Source organism: Vanacampus margaritifer, chromosome 1 (assembly GCF_051991255.1).
Source record: "Vanacampus margaritifer isolate UIUO_Vmar chromosome 1, RoL_Vmar_1.0, whole genome shotgun sequence".
NCBI classification, from domain to species: Eukaryota; Metazoa; Chordata; class Actinopteri; order Syngnathiformes; family Syngnathidae; genus Vanacampus; species Vanacampus margaritifer.
In genome coordinates this window covers 33,317,630-33,342,357 of record NC_135432.1, presented here as the reverse complement: position 1 = coordinate 33,342,357, position 24,728 = coordinate 33,317,630, and the positions used below count along the sequence as shown (strand labels likewise).

The window sequence follows — 24,728 nt, the reverse complement described above, 5'->3', positions numbered from 1 at the left end:
ATTTTACAGCAGGTGACTGGAGTCTATTTTGCATGTCCATTAAGAATGTTAGTCGTCTATAAAGCATTACCTGTAAGCTTTTATAATGTCAACATTTAAGATCTGGCAAATTTTAATTCCAATTTCTGTTATTTATTTATTTTTAAATGGGAAACCCCGTTTTGAAATCTGCACAAATTTGACATGCAACATCGTCCCTGAATGGATTCTACTTAACCATGAAGGTTCCATTGTGTTGTTATCCACTTTTAATGTCACAACAAGATGCAGAAAAATCTTCTTTATTCAATGGTATAGCTTTGTTTTGTGTTTCATGTTCACATTTACATACATACTGTACATTTACTGTGTATTACATCATTGATATAAAAACTATTGCATATCTGAGGATGAACAGTGCAAACAAAGCTCTGCCTTCCAGTTAAAAACTGAGCAACTAAAACATCACTAAACAGATAACCCACATCTTATATTATTATTTAAAATAAAAGTGCATTTTGCGCATGTTTAATTAACACAAATAAATTTGTATGTTACAAGATTACAATTTACAGAAGAAGAAGATGCCTTGACAGATTGCCATTGTCTCTCAGTATCAACCTTAAAAGCCTTAGGTGAGGCTGTGCCTGCACAGAGGGCACATCTCAAACTCCGCATAGACCCTGATACTGCATGCTTGACACAAACAGCGGTGACCACAAGGCAGCAAGATGTTGGCTTCCTGGTCCAGGCACACCACACAGGTTTTTCCTTCTCCATCTGGCAAGATACAGAAGTACCATGAAAAGTAGTTCATCACTGTTTGTGATACAATCCCAACGATCCCACCTGTTGTATCCAGCGGGTTGAGATACGCAAAGTCATCATCAGACGTCAAGGAGTCTCTGACAGAAACGAGCGAGGGAAGACTCTGACGTGACCTCCTGTGGAAAAACCCTGTGCGTTTCTCAGAGCCTGCAGAAAAAAGGGAGTGGTTTCTTATTAAAAGTGTGCACGTCAAAAACTTTCCATAGTTTTGTTTTCAAGAGATTATCTCAAATTGTAAAAATGTCATGGGTTGATGTTTTAGTGTGTTGGATACAGATTTTAGGTGAAGAATTCCATTTTCATGTGTGCGACCCGTTGAAGAAAAAAGTTTGGACACCCTTGAGCTACATTCAGGCTGCATGACCAACATGAGAGCTACCCAAGAGAAGAATGGAGCATGTCTGTCCATATACATCAAACATGGCCCAAATAGGATGCTTGAGTTCCACTCCTCTTAATAGCTTGCACTTGTAGCCACTCTCGTTTGAAACCCACAAGCTGCCTGAGCAGGACACCCAGAATTCCAGCTCCGATCCTGCCATGCAGAACCGCTCGTGCACGGGAGCGGCCCAATGCCCGGGGGTGTCAGTGAGTTCAGGGATGGCCAGTCTGGGCAGGGGTAGAGATCGTGAATCTGGAGAAACGGTGGTGAAGCCCACTCGCATGGCCCCGTGCCATCTGGGGAAATCGGCCTCAACCCGCAGCCGAATCCGCTCCTCGATGCTCACTGGACGATTGCTGAACACAAGGCCATTTTTGAAGGTGCCTTCTGACCTCTTTACATGGCGACATCCCTGACTCAGGTGGACCATGTCTCCGACGATCCGGGGATGGAACGTCAGAGGACTCAGGAAATCACATATTTGCGACATTTTGGACTCAACATCTGCAAGGTAAAAGATGCATGATGTAGTTAATACTTTCTAGGGACCCTTAAGCAGATGGGGGGCCTCTGTGGACCCCCCCCCCCTCCCCCAGGTGACAGCCCCGTCCAGCACGGCCCAGTCACAGCCCAGTCAAGGACAGCCAAGGCAAGTACAAGCCCGCAGCTCAATTAGTGGTCCTGTCATGATTTGGGTTTGGCTTGAGTTGTTTTTTAGTTTGCTTCCGTCATGGCTTGTGTTTAGTTTTGGTTTAGTTTGATTTTGTCCTCATGGTTCTTTAAGTTTTGTTTATGATCTGTATTTTTTTCATATTGTCCTTGTGTGCTTCGATAGTCTCGTCAAGCATTGTCATGTCCACCAATCAGCACCCGCTGCCACTTGTGTCCTGCCCAAGTGTGTTTCGTTGTGTCAATTAGTGTGTGTCTTTAGGCCCCGTCCAGACAGAAGCAAAGTCGTCTTCGTTCCTCAAACAAATCTCGTACACACAAAAGCATTTCAATACTTGCGTGTGTCCAAAAGAACACGCCGAGGACGTTTAATGGCTGTAATTTATATGCCAAGTCTGGAGTGGCGCTGTAGCGCAGTCACAGGGAGTTAACGGAAAGCATAGAAGAAGAATGAACGAAGTAGATGAACACTTTTTTTTCTAACTTTATTGCAATCTACAGAACAAACATGGCTTTGCATGTATCAAAACAACATGAAAAAGACGAACACAGGACTCGTGTGGACGAACGGCCTAAACGATAAGAAACTTGTGAGGATACATTGAAACTGCCTTTCGAGTGGACGGGGCCTTAGTCTCTTTTCTCCCCCTTGTCTCGGTCGAACCATTAACCGTCCCCCCCCCCCCCCCCCCCCCCCCCCCCCGTCCTGCATTTGGGTCCTCAATTACACCCCACACCTGACATGCACAAGTCATTAATCCAACTCCCAGTATATATATATATTTTTTAATTAATTGTTTTACATATGCAGCTTTTCATAATAAGAAACGCACTGTTTCTGTTTTTTTTGTGCTAACTGGCCACAACATTAGGTACACCTGCAGTCTAATTACATTGAACACAAAAGCTGCCTAAACAAATATTTACATAAATAAAATTAAAATAAAAAATAAAGCATAAATACGTTTTTGATTGACTTTATCTGAAAGTTATTCATTTTATGTTTACTATTGCAACTGCATCATACTGAAAAGTGTTTCTTTTGTTTACAATATTTGCAGCATGATTGGACCAAAAAGCTAAAGTGGAATTAATTTAGTGGCCAGGTTATATAAATAAAATGAATATTTTTTTAAATAACGTACATATGTATTTTACAATACAAATCATCAATCATCGTCAATTTGATTGCATGTATTACTGATATGTAAAGACTTTATGTAAATTGTAAACTCACCAGGCGCCTCAAGTTCCGCCATCATGTTGGTGTCTTAATTGTCTGGATGAAGAGGTTCGAAGAATTAGACGAGTTCACCTGCTTTAATGAAAGTGAAGGCATATGGCCCAAGTACATTTATAGCATCAGTGCATGCGACTTTAAACACAAACTAAAATCAGAGAGATTGGAGGGGAGGGTCTGGGGGAGGTGACAAACTTTCTATTTCCACTCCTTATCGCATCATACCAATTTGCAAACAAGAGTGTGTGCGTGTGTGTGTGCGTGCGTGTGGTTACACGCGTTCATGTGTGCGTGCGTGCGTCTCTGCGTGTATTTTCATTTGCATATGCACACGCGGGTATTTCCATTTGTGTGAGCACACTGTTCCACGTCATATCGTAAATTATACTGTCATACTCTTTTCCAACATAGAATAGGACTTGCAGGAAGCCTTTGGAATTAGGTTGAGTTAAAGAGCTGCTGCCTGTCACGTGCAGGAGAGAGGAGATCATTTCGAAAATGAAAGTGTGCAATCCGACCGGTCCTCCCTCTTCAATCTAATTGGCTGGCGCTGAGAACATGTGACAGGATTGACAAGTTGCAATGATGTCATCAGAGTTGGAAAGTTCAAAATTTACTGGGTGATTTAGTTTTACTGCGATTGACAGTCATATGACTGTTTTTGGGAAACACAGCGGAATTCACTCAAGACACTAATGCTCCCTTTAAATAAATGGTTGTGTTCAATGAGCACAGACATGAAAAATAAAGCGTTTCAATTCAATGTTGCCTTATGAAAACTGGCACAGTAGTTTACTGTAACTGTTTCACTATCACTATTGTCTATGTGTGTGTGTATATATATATATATATATATATATATATATATATATATATATATATATATATATATATATATATATATATATATATATATATATGTGTGTGTGTGTGTGTGTATGTATATATATATATGTGTGTGTATATATATATATATATGTGTGTGTATATATATATATATATATATATGTATATATATATATATGTATATATATATATGTATATGTGTATATGTATATATATACAGTACACACATATATATATATATACTGTATATATATATATATATATATATACTGTATATATATATATATATATATATATATATATATATATATATATATATATATATATATATATATATACTGTATATATATATATATATATATATATGTACAGTATATATATATATATATATATATATATATATATATATATATATATATATATATATATATATATATATATATATATATACAGTATATATACATACAATCATACAATCATACAATCTCAGGCTCATCCAAGAACTGTATGACTGCTTCACTTGCTTCTTATGAAGTAAAATCTTGCTCCATGGCACAGACTTGAAAACGAGAAGCGAGATTCGACTGCTAATTTCCCTTACAGAATTGAAACATGCATGTGAATAAACAAATTTGCTCAGACACAGACTGTAGATGTCCGATACAAAAAGAGAGGAGCTGAAAAGGCTCTTTCATATTGGCTCTGTGGCAGAGCATGTGTCTGCATCCGCGAGAGGCCATCCCTTGATCAACAACAGTTTTGGCTTTGGTGATTTGCTTATGAATTTCAATTTTACTTTCACACAAACACAAAATTTAAACTTCACATCATTCCCAACCAAACTAGTACGGGTGTGCCAAAAAATCGATTCTCATAAGAATCGCAATTCTCGTTTAGTATGATTCAGAATCGATTTTAAATGTCCCAAAATGGATTTTATTTAAATTATTTTATACTGTCTTCCCTTTGTTTGTGTGTGCCTTTATTGGGAGCGCTGTTCATGTTGTACCCGATTTGGCCACTCAGGCACAGTGTGGTTTCACGCGGTCTGATACACTGTTAAGTTGTAGCCACATTAGAGAGTCGAAGGGAAAAGTCAGGATCAAGTTATTCCAATAAAAGTTTGTTTTGTTTTTTCAGCATGGAACTGTTCTTTTGAGTGATAAAAGTGCCGCGAGTAGAGCACTAATTAGCATTAGCGAGTCAGACTGGAGTAGATCATTACAATTCCTTGAACATCTATAAATTGAAGCAAAAATCATTGTCAATCAAATCATTCAGAATCAAATCGCACACCCAAAAATCTGAATCGAATCGAATTGTGAGACATTCAAAGATTCCCACCCCTATAAACTAGATATTATTTATTTATTTATAGTAGTAAAGTTTTTTTTTTGTGAGTAAAACCAGCAGAGCATCTTTATTTATGGCTCCACGTTCTGGTTTAGCGGAGCAATACATTTAAAACCAATTTTCATTATATTTCAAATGGTCAGCAATAGAATCATTCGACTTTCATGAGAAAAGCCTTAAATCCTATCAGGATTATAGTATAATGAACAATGCCTGTTCTAATGGGAATCAATCGGGTCCAAAATGGTCCTAGAGATGGGAATGTAATGTGTACGGTTGATGAAAATCTCCTACTTGGGGCAATTTACTGTAACTACTAAGGTGTCTCAAGGGTTAAAGATGTTGAGGGTTGAATTGTGTTAAAGTTCTTCTACGTCAAACTTATTCTCACATGCCTTCATGGACTTTGCTTTGTGCAATGGAATGCGGTCGGTCATAGTGCAACCCAAAAGATTCTTGCCCAATTACCACAAAGTCAGAAGCATGCAGTTGTGAAAAAAAGCAAAAAAAAGCAAACGTGTACTAAATTGTGGACATTAATTTATGTTGTGTGTATTTGCCCCCAACACATTATAGTCTTTATTCATACTGTAAGTGACAGGATTTCCCAAAAATGACAATCTGTCAAAATTCAACCTCAGTACAAGACACCAAGAATTTCAAAACCGGATAATGTGTTCTGGAGAAATTGAACTTTTTGCATGGGGATGTTTTTTTGTATATCGGCATTGCTTCACTAAAACCTAAAATGTAAGTAAAACCATAAAACTTCAATTTTTTTTTAACAAATCTCAACAGAAAATTCGTACATTGACCATACTGAATAGGATTTTGAGCTTATTTCTTAATAATTTTTATTTTTTATTTTTTTTTACTAATTTAAAGACCCTAAATTAGTAGTTCATGAAACTTAATTTCTCCATCACTATGCTAACTATATAGCCTGCATTTACAAAAATGTTTGAAACATAATATCGTAAAAAAAAGTAAAAATTTGAAAAGTCAGCATTGGTTTCCACGGTAACAGGAATTTAGTAACAAAATTACATGATTTGATTAGTACCAATGTTTTTATGAACCACTGAATGGATTTGGCTGAAAGTTGTTATCCACCTACTTATTAGTGCAACTCAAAATACTTTTCAATTTTCATTGATTATGGTGGCACCATATGGACAAAAGCGGTAGTGTTTTGCAATGAATGAAGACCACATTTCCCATGAAGTCCTCATCTCCCGGTAGTCTGGAGTTGGATTGAAATACATTTCTGTTTGTAGTGACTAGATAATTAATCTATTTTCATTTTTTTCTATATACGGTACTGTAACGTTTCTCAAGTATGTTAATAGCAGACGTTAGTTGGTGAGTTTACCTTCTTTGATGTAAACACACAAACGGCTGCGCTCCCCCTCCCTCCCTTTCCGCGATGCATTCACATTCACAAGCACTCGTAAAGAAGGAAGCACAAAACACAACCTAGTTCGTTATAGTACTTTTGAGTGTTGCGTGGCTGGTTGGTTCAGTGTGGAACGATGAACTACCAAGGTGATGGCTATTTGTTGCTACCATCCAAATTTCCAATAGCTAACATTAGCATAATCATTTTGATTTGACTCGAGCATGGAAAGCTGCCTACTCGTCCAGCAGGAAAAGAGCAGAGCCCCTCGTCTTTCACTTCACGCTAGAGAGTGAAAGCCGGGCCAATATTAACCCTGTACTGTTTTTTGGGTTGTTTTGCAGCTTCTCCATGACAGCAGTAATCGCGCGCAGAAGTTCGACTCGACTTCCGTCTTTGGAACGAATGGGGAATGGGGAAAGTGACGTATGCCTTAAAGCAGTCAGCACGATTGTAGTTTTTTGTGTGACCCTCCTCAAAATGGCTTCGTGCAAGTAAAAATGATACAGACCCCCTCAGGCCATGGCAAAGGTTCAATCTATCTATAAATCTAGCTGTAAGTGGATGTTTCATCACCAGAGTTCTGAAAATATGAATTGAAGGATGAAAAGTTAAAAAGTGGGGCTTTAAAGATATTGCATGCAACTATGAAGTTCAACTTCATCTTATGTGTCTGAAATTTTAAGCCCCCCACCCCCTCCCTGACTTCTAAAAAGGTGTCCTTGGTCTTTCGTAGCCTTGACAACAATATCTTGGGAAATACTGTAGTCATTAAAAATGACACTATTCTTCAAAGGATAACTCAAGACAGAGACGACTATTTTGCTGAACACTTCCAGTATCATCATTCAAGCAATTCCATCCATCTCAATGCTTGAGATCAGTATGGACTGATAGACTGACACATACGGTAGCTTAGTATGACTTTCAAGAATATAGAATGTCAGCAGGCTTGGGGAGTAACGGAATGTACCACCGTTACGTAATCAGATTGCAAAAAAAATAATAACTGTAATGTATAGCATTACAGTTACAGGAAAAAACATGTAATTAGATTACAGGTACATTTATTAAAAATGGAGATTACTTTGAGGGATTAAAATTTCTACGATGAGAGAGAGTGCGAAAGAGGGCGAGACAGACAGAGTGAGAGAGAGCGAGAGAGAGAGAAGGACAGAGCGAGAGAGAGCACGTGCACCCCTGTGTGAGTGGGACTGTTGCTACATATCGGGGAGGTGGGAACGAACGAACTGACTAGTTGTGAATTAATTTGTTGTGGATACATTTTGCATTTAAAAATTAAATAAAAAATCCACCAAGATGGCGATCACTTCCAAACATCACAATACGATATTATCACAATATAAAGATCACGCTACGATAATTATCACAAAATTGTGGGGAGGTTGGTGATATTAAAAAAAAGCTCATAATATTGTAAAAAAAAAAAAAAAAAAAGCTCAAACAAAAAAAGCACAATATTGTGCTTTTGTACATAACAGCAATGCATATAAACAACCTACAGTCTCTAAAAACACTTAATATTGAGTATTTTGTTTTTCTTGCTAATGCAAGCACACATTGAGTTCCTCCACATATTGACTCTGTTCACAAGCATATTACGTTCTGCTATATGTTAGCATGAATTTTAAACATAGAAGGGCCAAAACATCCCTTGTGAAAATTAAACTGCACTAAAAAACTAGCCACCGGAGGGTGCTAGAACTGCACAAGTGGAAATCAACCGGACTTTTTTTTTTCCAAACAGATGTGCTCCTTTTAGTATCGTGACATGACGACGATGATAATGCGGCAGTTTTAACATCGCGATATCACAATATTGCAGTTATTGTTACATCCCTATTAATTCATTCACTGCCATTGACGGTTATAAACGTCCAAAATTCATTTAAATTGTTCTATTAGTTTAACTTTTCCCCCCTACTTTTTTAACAAGAGTATGAAAACCTAGAAATTTTTTTTATTGCACATTTATAACAGATATAAAATTTGTGGTTAATCATGAGTTAACTATTGAAGTCGTGTGATTAATTACGATAAAAAATTTTAATCGCCTGACGCCCCTAATTTTTAATAATCATCTCGTCAGACGATTACAATTTTTAATTGTAATTAATCGCATGACTTCACTAGTTAACTCACGATTAATGACAAATTTATATCTGTTCTAAATGTACAATGAAGATTTTTTTCCCCTAGGTTTTCATACTCTTGTTAACAAAAGTGGAAAAAAAATGTTAAACTAATAGAAATAGTTCAAATTATTTTTTTACGTTTATAGCCGTCAATGGCAGTGAATGAGTTAATAGCAAGCTGTCCAGGCCCTGAGGTCGCAAGCATGCTCAAGCTTAAAGGTTTTGCCATTTTTCCTCCACACTCCTCCAAAATGTGTGTTCCTCCAATATTTTGCCAGTAGTGCTGTGGAACATCCGTGCCCTTTAACAAACTTCAAATGTGCATCACTGGTTTATTTATGTTTACCAATTTACTTATTTTTATACAACAACGGCTTCCTTTTTGGTGTTCTCCCATCAGATGAGCCTCATTCGAGTTTAATGTTTATCATATTTAGTCTAAAGTCGGAAGAGAAGCAACTGTGCTGAACTTCGCCCATTTATTGACAATTTGTCTAACCCTGGACTGATGAACATCAAGACTTTTAGAGACTTTTGTAACCTTTTACAACTTTGTACAACTTTATATGCAAAGTCCTGACCTCATGAGAACTATTCACAACAGAAAATAGAATAATCTTGCTGAGCTGCAACAGTTTTGTAAAGAGGAATTGTCCATAAATTCATCCCGATCATTGTGCACGTTTGATGTACAACTACAGGAAATATTTCGTTGAGGTTACTGATCAAGTACTGATACCATATATTGATGCCAGGCTGAAACCAGGCCTTATTTCAAGGTATCGGTACTCCTGACGGCGACCAATACCAGAATTGGCCGCAAAGTCTGACAGATGCCCATTTACAACCACATACTGTATTTTGATTGGGACTTTTTCTGGCCACTGGATTATTAGTTTCATTTCATTTTTTTTTAAATTAAAATCATTTTATTGTGTGTTCTATACAAAATATGTATTTTATGAACCAATGGTATATTTTTTTTTAATTGACATTAACTCATTCACTGCCATGAATTCATAAAAAAAAAGATTATTAAAAATTCGGGGCAACAGGCGATTAACATTTTTATTTGTAATTAATCGCATGACTTCACTAGTTAACTCACGATTAATCACAAATTCTACATCTGTTCCAAATGAACAATACATTTTTTTCTAGGTTTTCATACTCTTGTTAACAAAAGTGGAAAAAAATGTTAAACTAATAGAAATAGTTCAAATTAATTTTTGACGTCTAGAGCTGTCAATGCCAATGTATGAATTAAAAAAAGAAGAAGAAAACATTATTAAAATTTTGGGGCGTCAGGTGATTAAAATTTGTAATCATAATTAATCGCATGACTTCACTAGTTAACTCACAATTAATCACAAATTTTATATCTGTTCTAAATGTATAATAAAAAAAAAATCTGGGTTTTCCTACTCTTGTTAACAAAAGTGGAAAAAAGGTTAAACTAATAGAAATAGTTTAAATGAATTTTTGACGTCTATAGCTGTCAATGGCAGTGAATGAGTTTCACTTTCCTTTTTTTTCTTTGGTTTTTCCTCGGGTCTCCTGACGGCCTCACGACTCCAGCTGGAAGTGTTCGGTTTAGGTGAACGGTATGGGATTTTTTAATAGGTTTTAGGTGAACTAATGAATACACACTCACACGCACACACACGCACACATGCACATGCACATGCACATGCACATGCACATGCACATGCATATACTCACCCACGTACAAAATTTTAAAAAAGAAGAAAAAAAAAACTAGAATAAAAAAATAAAAAAATAAAAAGGCAGTAAATGAGTTAATTGAATATAATTTTAACGCAAATTTTTATATTGGCATATATATGTCTTTCTTTTAAAATGTAGTGGTATCGTATTGGTGACTACACAAGACTTTAGTACTTGTCGTGGTATCAGTCTGAGGGAAAGTGGTATCAAACATCCCTAGCTAATCAAAACTTATGTTTGTAAAGGGAACACCTTTGATCCAGCTCCCATATTGGATCTTGGCGGTTGTGATGATGCACCCAAATGTTGTGTTCATTAAATGCATAATTGTATATCTGCAATAGGTTCTTTGTCCTTTCAATGTCACCATGTTTTTCCATAATCCCACTTTGAACCCAACTATCAGGTTTCTCTTTATTTGTACATAGATTGACCAGACTGTTCCCTTTGTTCATTGAACAAACATGGCATCCACATGACTGTGCGGGCATCATTTAAGTGTTCATTGTCGCTGCTGCAGATGGGTGAAGTATGATCCATTATTGATCTCACTGAGCATTGTACTTTAATGCTGCTGACACAATAGAGGGGCCAAATGTGAGTCAAGAAAAAGGGGCGGGGATTCGGGATGAGTACTCTTCAGTCTTCACATCTATTTTATGCCCATTGTGCAAGTGGGGGCAAACTGTGCATTCAGTGGGATTGCTATCATTTAATAAGTCAAGTCAAGATGGTGCGATTAAAAATTTGACACTTTAATACATCTTACTGTATATAAGTATTTAATTTTGAACCATAGTGTATGTGGTGAACAATCAGGGTACTTTGCTAGCTGTGACACGCCCACTCTGCTGTGGGGCACCTTCAATAATTCATAGGGAGAAGGCATTAACCGCTGTACACACTGGCTCCCCCCCCTCTCAACCCAGCCAGGCTCGGTGGATGACTATTTCGGCATTACTGCAGCCGCTCCCCCCTCCCATCTCCCCTCCTTGCCTGGCAATCAGGCTGCACACTGCAGCAGAGTTTATAGCTGCAGTGAGCCCTGGGAAATCTCCCTCCACATGCTGCGGCTGGTGCCGCTCGGCATCCAACTCTGCCCTCTCTTTGTCCCCCGCGCTGCATTAGCTTGTCCCGCTGTAGCCCACTCATCAAGCCTCCATCCCGCTACCCCACCACTCCTGAAAGTCTCACCGCGCTTCTCCCAGCCGTGCCGCCCCCACCTCCCTTGTCCTCCATTCCCTTTTTCTTTTGCTCTATGCGCATAAAATTGCATAGCTCAGCATTCTTCTTCGCATGCTCTAAGGGGAAAAGGGGGGAGAGGGATGAGCTGGGCGGGAGGTGCCCCCTTCCAACTAATGAACAGAGCTTATGTTATTGAAGAGCAGCTTGGCCAATCAGGAGGCAGTGCAGGGAAAGACAGCAGGGGAAAAAAAGCAGCAGAGCGAGTGGGCAAGAGGAAGAAAAAAAAACTGCAGTGTGTGAGTGTGTGTAGTTTGTATCCCTCCCCTGAGCAGATCTTTATCAATTTGGGTGCTCCGGTCTCGGGGTGCACTCTGTGTGTGTGTAGTTAACAGCAGGGCAGAGCAAAGGTGTGTCTATTAGACTCATTCTTCAAAGTGGAAATAAGTAAGCGGACATTGATTGTTTTTCTCTCTATCTAAAGTGTCTTGCGGTCTGTGGCGAAGAGCTGTCCGGTGGAAAGCAGCAACATAAAAAAGGTAAGCGGCGGCTTTCCTTTTTCTTCGTGACAAATGCTCTTACACTTTTTAAACTACTTTATTGTTGCAGTTGGCTGTTTTTTGGATGGGTGGTTAAAAAAAAAAAACAACACTTGACATTTTCAGAATAAAGTCGTAGAGTAAGCTGAGGGAGAGGCAGAGGTAGGCGAGAGGGAGGGGGAGGGGTGGCGAGGAGGGTTAGTGTGGGACTCCCTGATGCTTCCAGGCAAGTTTCTGTGCACACGGTTCTCTGGTGCTGCAGTATCCCCCTTACATCCTGAGCGGGGCTGCCTCATCATTGTCAGCGCGAGGGCACTGGGATTGAAACCACTGATTGCCTTCGGAAATTAATCATAATCATAATAATAATAAAAAAGACTGCTTGGGATTGCAGTAAAGTTGAATGATAGTGGAGTTAAAGGACAGATTCTGTCGCCATGCATGTTTTGCTGGTGAATAAGTGGGATTGCTTATGTTGCAGATTTTCTATGATTTGTTTTGAGTATATTGTAAGTGCCACAAAAACATTTGAATAGTCAACACAGGAAGGCATGATTACTTTTCCGCTTGTTTAGAGGTATTCTTGGTTTAGTTATTGCGTCTCCAAAGATTTCTTTGGAAATCTGACCTTCATGGCTTGCCACGAACATGCCATCTTAAAGATTTGACACTGTCCAGCAGTGGGCACTGTGTGATTTCTCAGACATAATCTTGAGCGGATGTCCTGCTGCAGAATCTGCTGCAGAACTGGAAAAAAAAACTTTCATACATTTTCTGTATTTTATGGATTTAGATTAACACCTTTTCAGAATTTACCATATAAGCAGGATCTGAAGATGTATTTAATTATTTACGAAGGATTTATCTGCAGGCAGGGGAGCAGACCTAATTTCAGCACCATGGACAGATCATACTGTAATGAGTGCTTGGTAAAAATTCTTTGAAGGCAAGGCTAAGCATTGAAATCAGAAGAACCACCTTAGTCTTTTGCACACATTTGCATTTTCTGCTGGTTTGAAACTGCAGTTGGTTTTGCACATCCATCTTTCACGTGGACAAAACACTCAATTATTTATGTGTATTTTTTTTCTTAGATCACACAGAATTTACCAGCATTTCTTGCACTGGTGTACTTCATCTTGAAGACACATGGAGTGTTTTTGCATGCCTGAATGTTCCATAATATATTCTCACTTATCTTTTACCCATCAAAAATCTTCTGCTGCAGTAAAAATTGTTTAACTTTGCTGGCACGATATGGAAGCTTACTGCTAATTTTGCTTTGTGCTGTGTGTTTGAGTGCTAGCATTTGTGTGCAAAATATGTCAAGCACATAATGACTGCAGCTCTCACTGAATTGACAACTGCAGGGGCATCAATCAATTGACTTAATGTCATGGTTGAAAAGAAGTGGAGACGTGTGTGCCGGATGCAGCTAGCACAAATCGCAATGATCATAAAACTCAGCAAACTAATGGGAATTGACAACGAGACCCCTCATTGATCCGATGAATTAGCATGTACGCTTTGTAAAGATAGTATCTGAGTGCCTTCAACATCCGTGTCCTTGAATGTACCGCAATACAAGGCAGCCAAAACATTCTGTTTCACAAAGTTAGAGTAAGAACAGACAAATAATATGCTATAAAAAAATTACAAACAATATTGTGTTTGTGAGAGCAACACGAAGAGTTCTGCACATAAAACAAATGGGAGACTGTGTTTGAAACATTCTGTCCCAGACAGTGTGACAGGGTTAGTGCATCCTGTAAAATGATGGCGAGGTCAGCATGAAGTCAGCGGGATGTTCTACACTTGGAAACACAAAAGCTTTTACGTCGGGGCAAAAGAGCGAAGTTAGAACAAGGCGATGCCATTCGAATTCTGTAGCATATGAATGGATGTGGATGTTCATAACAGAAATGCACACTTGGAGATTAGATTCCTTAATAAAGACATTGCAAGGAATATGCTAATCATACACCCATAAATATACACAAATATTGTTATTTGTGTACAAATGGGACAGTAGTCATGGACAATGCTAACGATGCTGCCTGTTCATGCGTTCAGAAAACGTTACAAAGCAGCAAATAAGCAACTCGAGCGAGGTTAAAGCAGAAAGGCAAGATGTGGGAAGGCGAATGTATGCGATCGGTATAGAGAGAGCGAGATGGAGACATGTTGAAAGGCAGAGCAGAGAGTGGGTGTGCGTAGCGGAGCTGGGAGCACTGCAGCACATTGCAGTGCCCAGCCCCCGCTGCGTTCTCTGCTCGCCATCCGGTTCCATGCACTGAAGAGACCCCTGCAGCAGCAGAGATGCACAGCGTAGTCGACTTCCTGCTACAGGAATCGCACCAAGAGCTTTGCTTTGCTCAGGTCCGCTGCAAAAGGGGCAGCGCGGTTCTTTTTTTTTTCTTTCTCTTGCCATCTTTTAATTTTCTTTAAAGAAAAGCCCCTGAGCGCTTTGTCATGTACTAAGCGGGAGTACCGCACACTCCCCCCTTGGATTATGTAAGCGATGTAACGCTTTCACCCAATACCAGCTGAATGATCCCATCTTCCCTGGCCATGTTTTTCTCATTAGCAACATCTGCCTCACAGTTTGCTTTTGTTCCAGAGGTGACATCTTTGCAAACACAGACAGGCAATTTATTGAACGCGCTCCAAAAGCCTTGCAAACAACATTAACCCCTAAGTAGCCGCTCTTTGAATGCCACTGCTTTGACATTTTCGAAGCGAAACCCCATGTAGCAAATTAGAAATAATGATCCCTCATCTCATGTGAGCAAGAGAAATAGCAATTTACTTCATTTAAAGTCGGGCAATACTGTATTCCTGGATGGCTCACACACAAATGCCACATGCTGAAGTTCAGTAGGATTAATTGTACATTTTTTGGCAGGGGAAGAACGCTTTCTTCCTAATACACACCAGTACACATCCATGCAGGCGCACAACCACATGCGATGCGAAATGAATCATAATCATGAGTAAAGCTCGAGGAAACGGCGGAGAAGCTTGTTTCCGCTTCCATAATCAGCTGCCACGTTCGCATCCAACTGCCTGGCCGGGGGCGGGACGGACGGCCGTGCGCTGCGTGAGAGCTTCCCTCATTATATCTCCTCTCTGCTGAGCTTCTATTTGCTGATGTGAATGGCTCGCATTGCGTCGTGTGGACTTTGTCTGCTCAAGGTCCAGTCGCGTTTGCTGCCCTTAGAAGTCCAGTGCGCATGGCCGCAGAGATGTTGTTAAGCGATATTAAGTACAAGACACTTTGTTTGCCACGGATTTGCACTAAAGCAGACGCACGCCTGGAGAAAAGGCAGAAATAGATGCAGATAGTTAATCACGCCGGAAGGATATGGTTTAATTTCTAATAGGATTATATGTTAAATTTATCAGGCTGAATGAAATGAGAAGGGGCGGAGCATGACGTGCATAGAAAGGCTATTTTGGGCAGTTTCGGGGATTCATTTTTTGTGTCTTTCAGGATTTATTACTGCAAAAAGGACAGTAGAAAATTTAAGAAAAAATATAGTAAAAATAAGAAAAATATTACTTCAAATAAGCAAAATTTTCTATCTACCAACACAACAAGAACATTTTACTTAAATTTACCTGTAAGATTTTGAAAATACTAGGCCCATATTAAACACAGCGGTCTTGAAAATAATATTTTTAGACTAAAAACAAGTAATATAGATATTTTTCAAGCTGTGATATATAGAAGTATTTTCTTAAAATAGATAAGTATTCATTTACACTTGGCCAACTTGGCCTGAGTGTCAAGCAGGGAGGTAGCTAACAGGTCCCATTTTTGTTAGCTTTCCAAAATGAACCACTTATAATAAAAAGCTTTATTGCACTTTTGTTTGTTTTCATACTTGTATTTTTCCCCCTTTTATCTTATTAGATTATGCAAAATCTTAAAACGAGAAAAAACAACTTATGAAACAGTTCAGGGCTTTTGATGTTGGTTTGTAGGCATCTTAAAATGGGAAATGTTTGTTTTAAGCCTCACAATACTCACAACTGACTGTTAACACTCAATACCAAAACTCCTTAATCAAATAAGATAATTATAGGTGAATTTTCAATTGTAATTTTTTTTATTTGCATACAAAACATGACATTAGGCAAAAAACAAGTTCAATAAATCCGTCAGAATAATACATCTCTACTAGTGCAATAACTTGAACAATACGCACACACACGCGCACACACGCACACCCAAACACACATGCACGCCACTGTTAACCTCTAAATAACAGTAAAATAAAGTAGAATTTTCAATTGTAAAAAAATAAATTTGCATACAAAACATGACATAAAAAAAAGTTCAATAAATGACTTAAAAGTTTCTTCCAGCTTGTATATGTGCAAGGATAGCCTTGATATATACATGGATACTGGCCTGTTAGGCTATGGTGAAAATGTCTCAGCCTAAAATATTTTAAAAGCTCATACCTTGTAGATAACAAACTGTCACACAATTTGCAAGGCCACATTCACAGGAACTGTGAATGAAGATAAAGAACAACAAATCAAATTGTTTATTTGTAGAATGAGCTGCCGTTAGCTTTCATAATGTTACAAAAAAAATGCATTCAAAAAGCCAGCTCCTTTTCAAAGTGCATAATGCACAACATTACCTGAAAAACCTACACTTCCAACCTTGTCCGAACATTTTAGCTTGATATATCATATGAATTCATTGTTCATATGAACTACATTTAAACTGTTCAACATTTTAATGTATACATCTTTTAACTTGTACTTACACAATCAATCACAAGGAGGTGAGAACACAGAACCTGAGGAGAACAAGAAAAATACACCAAGAGTTAGTTATCTGGGTAAAAACATATACAGTAAGTGAGAATACAACTCATCGGCATCTAACATTCTTTTATATACTCCAAGCCAGTATTTAAGCATAGTACTGTACTCTATAAAGCCCGTATCTCACTGAGCAGCGCAGGCTTGAGAGGGTCCACGCATGCAGCGATTCAGAGCCTAAGTTGTTTCAAAATGAAAAGGCTAATTATTGTGGACAAAGGGAATGCAATAACGCTATCTTAACTACTGATGTTACTAGTAGTCTTTTTATGATGGTAATGGATTCCAAAGGGTTAGGTTAGTCCATTATCAAGCTGTATTACCATGATAGCCAAAACGCTAGTTTGTAAACTATGATGCTAGCGGGTGCGCTTATTTTTAAATAGCTAGCTTGTTAACTGTGATGCTAGCGAGCGCTGGTATTGTAAGGTAGCGAGCTTGTTTTCTGTGACGCTAGCGGGCCTGAATATTCAGAAATAGCTAGTCTGTTAACTATAACGCTCGCGGGTATTGTGAAATAGTTATCTTGTTATACCTAACGCGATAGCTCACACGAGCGAGCATGGATATTGTGAAAAAGCCAGTTTGTAAGATATGCTATCCAGTGCCGCATGTCCGTCCGCGACGTCACCAGGATAAAACTTCTTAAAATAATCTCAAACTACGTCAATTTGATCATAAATTAACTAATATTGATGTGATGTGTTATAAAGTGCACGTGGAGGACACATTTGGGAGTAATTATGCATAGATTGTCTCGTATTACTTACCAACACATGTACGACTGCGTCGACCCACAAGTGCCTGAAGAAGGGTAGTGTAGGAATCTTCTTCTTTAATTTCGGGCACCGACCGCGCACTAAATCGTTTCCGGTTTCCTCATTTCACTTCTCATAATTCTTATGAAAACCAATCACATAAACAACACAATCTTGTTTGTTTTACCACTTAGATTAATTAAACCATGTTAGTAAATATTAACTAATTACATTTAATACATTTTAGAATTGAATAGAATAGAATATAGAACCCTGGAGGTGGGGCTCGAAGGCGAGCGTCTGGTGGCCGGGCCTATACCCATGGGGACCGGCCGGGCACAGCCCGAAAAGGCAACGTGGGTCCCCCTTCCCATGGGCTCACCACCGGTGGAAGGGGCCAAAGGGGTCGGGTGCGCAGTGAGTTGGGTGGCAGCCAAAGGCGGGGGCCTTGGCGGTCCGACCCCCGGCTACTGAAGCTAGCTCTGGGGACATGGAATGTCACCTCTCTGACAGGGAAGGAGCTCGAGCTGGTGTGCGAGGCTGAGAAGTTCCGATTAGATATAGTCGGACTCGCCTCCACACACGGCTTGGGTTCTGGTACCAATCCTCTCGAGAGGGGCTTGTCCCTCTTCCACTCTGGAGTTGCCCACGGTGAGAGGCGCAGGGCAGGTGTGGGCATACTCATTGCCCCCCGGCTAACCGCCTGTACGTTGGGGTTTACCCCGGTGAATGAGAGGGTAGCCTCCCTCCGCCTTCAGGTGGGGGGACGAGTCATGACTGTTGTTTGTGCTTATGCACCAAACAGCAGCTCAGAGTACCCACACTTCCTGGAGTCCTTGGAGGGTGTGCTGGAGAGCGCACCCCCTGGGGACTCCCTCGTTCTGCTGGGGGACTTCAACGATCACGTTGGTAATGACAGTGAGACCTGGAGGGGCGCGATTGGGAGGAATGTCCCCCCCCCCGATCGAAACCCAAGCGGTGTTTTGTTATTGGACTTCTGTTTTCGCCACGGACTGACCATAACGAACACCATGTTCAAGCACAAGAGTGTCCATATGTGCACTTGGCACCAGGACACCCTAGGCCGCAGTTCGATGATCGACCTTGTAGTCGTGTCATCGGATTTGCGGCCGTATGTGCTGGACACTCGGGTTAAGAGAGGGGCGGAGCTGTCAACTGATCACCACCTGGTGGTGTGTTGGCTCCGATGGCGGGGTAAGATGCCGGTCTGACCAGGCAGGCCCAAACGTACTGTGAGGGTCTGCTGGGAACGTCTGGCAGAACCCCCTGTCAGAAAGAGTTTCAACGCCCATCTCCGGCAGAGCTTCTCCATTGTCCCAGGGGAGGCGGGGGACATTGAGTCCGAGTGGACCATGTTCAACGCTTCCATTGTTGAGGCGGCCGATCGGAGCTGTGGCCGTAAGGTGGTTGGTGCCTGTCGTGGCGGCAATCCTCGAACCCGCTGGTGGACACCAGCGGTAAGGGTTGCCGTCAAGCTGAAGAAGGAGTCCTATTGGGCCTTTTTGGCCTGTGGGACTCCGGAGGCTGCTGACAGGTACCGGCTGGCCAAGCGGAATGCGGCTTTGGCGGTCACTGAGGCAAAAACCCGGACATGGGAGGAGTTCGGTGAGGCCATGGAAAACGACTTCCGGACGGCTTCGACGAAATTCTGGTCCACCATCTGGCGTCTCAGGAGGGGAAAGCAGTGCGCCGTTAACACTGTGTATAGTGGAGATGGGGTGCTGTTGACCTCGACTCGGGACGTCGTGAATCGGTGGGGAGAGTACTTCGAAGAACTCCTCAATTCCACCGACACAGGGACGACCCAGGACACGCTGGAGAGACTATGTCTCTCGGCTGTCCTGGGAACGCCTTGGGGTCCCGTCGGAGGAGCTGGCTGAAGTGGCTGGGGAGAGGGAAGTCTGGGCTTCCCTGCTAAAGCTGCTGCCCCCGCGACCCGACCCCGGATAAGCGGAAGAAGATGGACGGACGGACGGACGGACATTTTAGAATTGATTCAATTATGCAGCTTGTATTTAATTTTAATGCATTAATTTAAAAACTATGAGTTTTAAAATCAAATCAAATAGATGTAAATGCATAAAAAATACCTCTGCTATGAAACATATGTATATATATTAGTGCTGTCAAAGTTACAGCGTTAACTGATTAATTAATCATAAAAAATGATCGCATTAATCCTAAATTAACGCAGATTAGTCGCATTCTTAATTTTGACCATAGATTATCCTTTAGTGTGACAGCGGATGGCTACGTTTAAGGTAGCATAGGTTGTGTTTGAGCAATAAACATAATTACATGCATTAAAGTAAAGCATTTAATAAATGTTTGCATATCACATTTAGAATATTTGTTCATGTCAAAATATTGGGGTCATTTTAAATTGTGCAAGTAATTAAGTGCAGCCCATTCTAATGTATTAGATGTTGGAATTTAATGTGTTGATAATATATGATGAGAGAAAGAGAGAGAGCGAGACAGGGATACCATTGAGGATAGTAGTCTCGGAGAGCTGCAGCAGGGATTCAGAGTGGTGCATTGAGCTGCATAATTAATGTTTAGGGGCGGAGCTACAAGCAGTGATAACTTGCCACGAAGAGCAAGCCGCTGCAATACTGCTCGAGCTGAACCAGTTTGTTGTTGCCTGCCGAAGCTGCACACAGAGAAATATTGACGCCAGGCTGGGCCTGCACCAGACGTCCTTTCTATCTCGTGTCTCCGTCCCATCTGCTACCTCCGCCCTCCAAGCCAGGCGCTCCGGTGAGCCCACTATCATGGCCAAATTCGTCAGTGCTCCTACAGCTCTGTTAATCATCTGATTTGTACCAAAACACCTTCCCGTATGACACATCTGGTGCAAGTCACCCAGCTGAGGTGGCCCATCCGCTAGGAGGAGGTGTGGCTTGCCTCTGCAGCATGGTGTTATATTTAGTCTTTTTCTTGACAGAATCTAGGTTGTTCTGTGCTGTTTACAAGAGCGGCTGGTAAGAGGATGCCCATTCTCGCAAGGAGTGATGCTCTCTTCAAGCTAACTAATGCGCTCAGGTGTGCATGTGCATGCATGTGACAAGGAGGCCCTCAGGGCCTGTGAAGATGACTCTTCAATCTGAATAACTGTATCCAATTGTGGATGTCTGCAATGTTTTCGGGCTTCCATATGTATGAGTGTGTTAGCTGTCAGAGCTCAGAAATGGCTTTTCGCCAGCAATATTGCATAGCTGGCCGCCTTTACATTGTGATGCATGGCTTTTACCTCTGTCGCCTCACCTCATCATCAAGGCTTGACCTCGTCTTTCTCTCTTGTGGTGCAAAACGCCCCGGTCCGCAGTCCTTCAGTGCTTAACGACATCCAGTCAGTGAAGCCTTGCATAACTGAAAGGGAGTGTTTTCATGGGCCACAGTGTTTAGACTCAAGCATTTTCTCTTTGCTACCCAGATTTTATTTGGAAAAACACTACAAGCTTATTGCATATTTGTCCTTGTCCTGAGGAACCAAACGCAAGCTTCGGAAATGCACCCTGTTATGTCTGAAAGCCTCTTTATACACAAACAAAAAAGGCTGTAATGGCACTTAAATTACAAAATGGTCACTGTCACGCATACGCAGAGACGGACGGACACAGTGGTCCAAATACTGTAGGTGTGCTTCCCAAAGTGTTACACAACAATAAACTCTCAATAAAAATAATAAAATTATTTATGAATGATCACTTCAAATTTAAATGATCGTAAAAGGATTTCAAGATTGTCATTAAAGAGCATGGTTGGTTGTATTAAATTAATCGATCCATACTGCTTGTTTAAGGTTGCGAGTGAGTCAGAGTCTAACTCAGCTGACTTTAGGCGGAAGGCAGGATACACCCTGGATTAGTTGCCAGCCAATCCCAGGGTTGTTGTAGTAACACTATAAAATGCACTTTCATTCATCATAATGCCAAATGTTTTGAAAGAGCAAACAGAAACACAGCAGCCTGTTAACTGAACGTTCATATTGCTAAACGGGCATACTTGATAACAGCGTTGCATTGAAAGTGGCCCATGAGTTGGGGACGTTATATGGCATCTGAATTCATAAACTAGACCAGTGCTTTCCAACATTTATTGAGCCAAGGCACCCATGTTACATTAGAAAAAATGTATAACACACCACCAAACAGAAATGTCCCAAAAATGATAATCAAAATGTACTCACAAATGTTCTTAGTATTAGAAAACAGATCCAGTTTAATTGAACACAAATCTGATATACTCGAAAGAAGTCATGTTGTATGAATGTCAATGGGTAGATTCACAGGTTCATTCATTGTTCTGCCTGTCACTATACATCACTGGCATAGATAGATGAATCAGGATTTGTAAGTTTAGATAGTTTAAAAGGTATTGGGATTGAGAACTGCAGAGGGATTTTCACTTCATTCCCTTGATGATAATTCATGGCTGTAAATTGCAAGGATCTGTAGAGTATTTATGGAAGCTTCCTTGGACTTGGATTAGGTGGCAACAGCAGCATGTATCACTTCACCACCAAAACCAAATTTAGTGCTTGCTAAACATCTCATGGAAAACATCCTTCTTCTTAAGCACTTCACACACAGTCCTGAACACAAGCGTTGTGCTGCAGTTTACGCTTGAGTACCATGTACAGGAGGTATTTAGTAATATTGTTTGCTGGGAACCCACGAGCATCTGTTGGATCCAGTATGTCGCTTTGATTTAAGTTTAAATCAAACGTCTGCATGGTCTCCTGTTTTTCATTAGTGAGCCTCGCTGAATGCTGGTATCAGCCAGTGATTGGAAAAAAGGCGAGAGAGACATTGAGCAGGTGCTCAGCATGAAGGCTGCTTCTTTTCTATTTGAATATTTGGAGGCCACAGTGCAGGCCAAGGACACATCATACATAAAGAAAATATATTTCTGTGCTCATGCAGTAATGCACCTACATCTTTTATGGAAGAAAGAGAAAAACTGAAGGTAAAGTACACTACAGCATGACTTGATAAATTGATGTGATGTGAATTTCACTTGTTGTGTAACATTAATTCAGCAGTTCTTTTGACTTCATATAGAGCAAATATTTTCTGCTTTTTTTTCTTCATAAACCAGATACTTTTTTTCCTCACTTGAACATATTTATGTAAGTGAAATACGTTCTTACACTAATCAGATTAAAACATGGTTAAAAGTTAACGAAGGCTATATATAGATGATGAACCCTCAGGTTTCATCTTGATGTCTGAGTGTGTGAACGAATTGTACAGTTGTACTGTACTGTATTTCCTCATACTAACAGAATTATAAATTTGACCTGGTCGCCTGCAATTTATGTGAAACAAGAATCCAATCCAGAGAGGGCTGATCAGATTGCCAACAAAAGTACAAAATTAAAATATAGACTTGGGAATCATTTCCACTTTCGTTAAAGGAGACACTTTGTTCCCCCATTTCAAACAATTCTCATGTGTCTTGGTCCTTGAGTTGATTGTGTCTTTATGTTCTATGCAACAAACACGGCATTCTGATTAAGCCACCTGTTTTCATCCATCTTGGGCGGTGGCCATTTTGCCACGTACGGTCGACCTAAAATGACATCACGGTGCCTAAGATGATGTCATTTTCAGTTGACAACAAGTGGCAAAATGGCCGCCCCCTCTGATGGATGAAAACAGGTGGATTTTTCTGCTTATTTCATATTCCACAAACACAATATTAATAAGAATGCTCCATTTAGACTAGTGGGGGTGCATACTATATACAGTTTTCTAGAGGTGGGCACTTTCGTCTCGCCGTAATTGATGGACGGCCACATTTTCGGAGAAGGACTGTCTGTACTGACCATGATCGACGGAAAACCTGCTTCAGTTGAGGCTCAGTTTGTGTATTTTTTTTCGAGGCTTCCCGGCATAAAGCATTCGCCGTAAATGTAGGCATTCGTCAAAGGCTGGGCCGACGGAGAGACGGAAGTGCGTACACCTGCAGTGTTCGTTGCCACGACTGCTAGAGGTGGAGTTAAAGAGGGGGTCATAGACGACCCCGGAGTTGAAAAGTTCGAATTGCAAAAGTTAAGCAAGTCCCCTCGTCAATTATATTTCCACTCATGGAGTCATGGAGCAAATTAGTGTGCAGATGGGTCCATGCATGCAGCAGACACATCAGGAAAGAAAGATACTCCCACCTCCACAGCAACTTCACTGGACAATCAAGTACAAGCTGCTTATCAGAAGCTTAAATCTCAATGCTGCCTTGCCCATTTATTTATTTTTATTTTTTTTACAGCATACCACTATTTTTGTGACAGATCCACTTGTTCAGAAGTCACAGTGGGTCAGTTAAGCATTACAAATGTTTTTTCAGACCGTTGGAACTGGGGCCTTTAGACAAAGTGGAGAAAATTATGATCGATTCCAAATACCAGTCAGTGTTGCCTCAAATTTTTCAATTTGTGTTTGGAAACATCTACTACATAGAAGAAATTAACTTTATCTGGGGTCAATCAGAGGTATTTTTAATACTGGCATGTATGTGCCCCCATTTAACATGAATCTGAACGGGATTGGTTAATTATAAACACCGCCACATCACAGTTATAAGAGGGTGTGCACACTTATGCTACCACTCAATAGTAAGTTTATTTGTCTTCCACCTATATTTCCAATTTTATCACGTCCAATTTTTTTAAAATTATTATTATTTTTTTTAAGTAGGCCACCTGTTACAGCAACTGTTAATTTTCTCTTTTATTCATAACTCCCCCATCTCCAACTCCACCTTTTGGTGTTCTTATTGTGTCAATGTAAACTGGTTGCACTTTT

At 40.3% G+C, this 24,728-nt stretch overlaps 2 protein-coding genes across 3 annotated transcripts in view; one reads left to right on the top strand and one right to left on the bottom strand.

Moving 5' to 3' along the window:
• Nucleotides 1-265: 265 nt before the first annotated feature.
• LOC144037784 (E3 ubiquitin-protein ligase NEURL3-like) lies at nt 266-3,310 on the bottom strand. The gene is made up of 4 exons (XM_077549564.1): nt 3,096-3,310; nt 1,187-1,693; nt 829-954; nt 266-759 (listed from the first exon to the last, which is right to left on the bottom strand). Exons 1-4 carry the CDS (start codon nt 3,118-3,120, stop codon nt 611-613), a joined length of 807 nt encoding a protein of 268 aa, XP_077405690.1. The 5' UTR covers nt 3,121-3,310; the 3' UTR covers nt 266-610.
• An 8,654-nt stretch (nt 3,311-11,964) lies between these two features.
• LOC144037739 (synaptotagmin-2-like) overlaps nt 11,965-24,728 on the top strand; it is a 73,836-nt gene continuing 61,072 nt past the window's right edge. Inside the window, exons 1-2 of one of the 2 annotated variants that reach the window (XM_077549491.1) lie at nt 11,965-12,169; nt 12,244-12,298. The gene's annotated coding sequence lies outside the window, so the exon portion shown is untranslated. The remainder of the gene's footprint in view (nt 12,170-12,243; nt 12,299-24,728) is intronic. The other variant, XM_077549507.1, reaches the window with a different exon arrangement.